This window comes from Myotis davidii, unplaced genomic scaffold, assembly GCF_000327345.1.
Source record: "Myotis davidii unplaced genomic scaffold, ASM32734v1 scaffold875, whole genome shotgun sequence".
NCBI lineage: Eukaryota > Metazoa > Chordata > Mammalia > Chiroptera > Vespertilionidae > Myotis > Myotis davidii.
The window spans coordinates 58,939-60,333 of NW_006286244.1; the positions used below are offsets into that span (position 1 = coordinate 58,939).

At 38.4% G+C, this 1,395-nt stretch overlaps 1 protein-coding gene across 1 annotated transcript in view; it reads right to left on the reverse strand.

Moving 5' to 3' along the window:
* The window catches only part of LOC102763280 (complement factor H), a 73,877-nt gene that overhangs the window by 50,664 nt on the left and 21,818 nt on the right, over positions 1-1,395 (reverse strand). The window contains exon 9 of the mRNA XM_015559997.1: positions 72-251. Within this exon, the coding sequence (XP_015415483.1) occupies positions 72-251 (180 nt within the window). The remainder of the gene's footprint in view (positions 1-71; positions 252-1,395) is intronic.

Consider the following 1,395-nt stretch of genomic DNA (forward strand, 5'->3'; position numbering starts at 1 on the left):
TTAAGAGGAAAAGAACAGCTGAAATCCAACATTCTAATTCTTGTTTGAGCAGGTGTCAGAGAATTAATCACCTTTACATGTTGGAGGATTACGGGACCATCCAAAGTGGTAGCACTGAAGAGAGTCTGGTCCAACGAGAGTGAGGAGTCTATTTCTGCAGGAGAATCTCAACACGTCTCCAATGACATATTTCTCTTTCTGGGGCTGAGCAATTAAGTTTGGATCTATATCGGGAACGATGCATTCTCTTTCTATAAAAAGAGTAAATAATTTAATGAGATCGGATGATTAACCAGTGCCAAGTAAACTTTATATGTCATGCAAGAATAAGTGGCTGGGTGCTGCCTATACGGAGAGGCATCAAATAAATGCTCTCCCTGGAAGTGCATTATCTATTATGTCTGACACATCCCTCACATTCATATGGGACTCTCTGATAGCAATAGATGTGTCCTGAGCACTTATTTGTAACATCAACTAGCTTATAGTGGATCTGATTTTACCAATGACATTAGGAAAACTAAATGCTACATTTTTGGTATTATCAAAACAATTCTATGCCCTCACATTAAAGAACTAATGCTACAATTTTAAATTGCATGCTTAAAGAAAAATTAGTATAGTAATGTAATATACTTGGGGACCAGGACATTCAAACAGAGGCATTTCTCATATATTTTAGTAGAGGAACATTAAAAGTTGCTTAGTTATTAACTTAAATCAATTGCTATGAAGAATAAAATCCCAACTCTTTCACGCCTACACTTCCAATGCCATCTTATCTTTCCTCCCTTTGTTGATCCAGACCCCAGGCTTCATGGTCTCTGAACATTTTTAAGAGATCAAGTTCCTTGCTCTCCCTGTTGCACGGTTCCGAATGGTTTTCAACCTTTCTGTGTAGAGATGCCTTCCTCTATGAAACAAGCCCCCAATCCCTCCCATTTCTGAAGTCCTTGGATGTATTTGTTCCTTTGAAAATATAAAAATGTATTAGATATATTATTACTATATGATTCATTATTGGACTTTTTTCATTGTTGTTGTTTTTTCCATAATAAAAGGAGCCTGTGGGGAGCCCATACTAGGTGGGTGTGGAAGCCGGCATGGAGAATGTAGTCTAATCACCAGAATATTTTTTAAAAATATGAGAATGTTTGTCAACATGGAAACATTTCATAGATATGGATGAATGAACAATGCTGCCCATCAGCTTGGTGTTGCCCAAAGACACACGCTTGGCGAATCGTGGAATGGAATTGAAACCCACCCAGACTATGAATCCGTCTGTCAGACTTCCTGCCCCTTTCATCCTTTTATCTCCCCACACCTAAGGCAACGTTCATTCCAACATTTTTTCCTCCTGGTTCTCTGAGTCCTTTCATTCTCTCTGTGTTT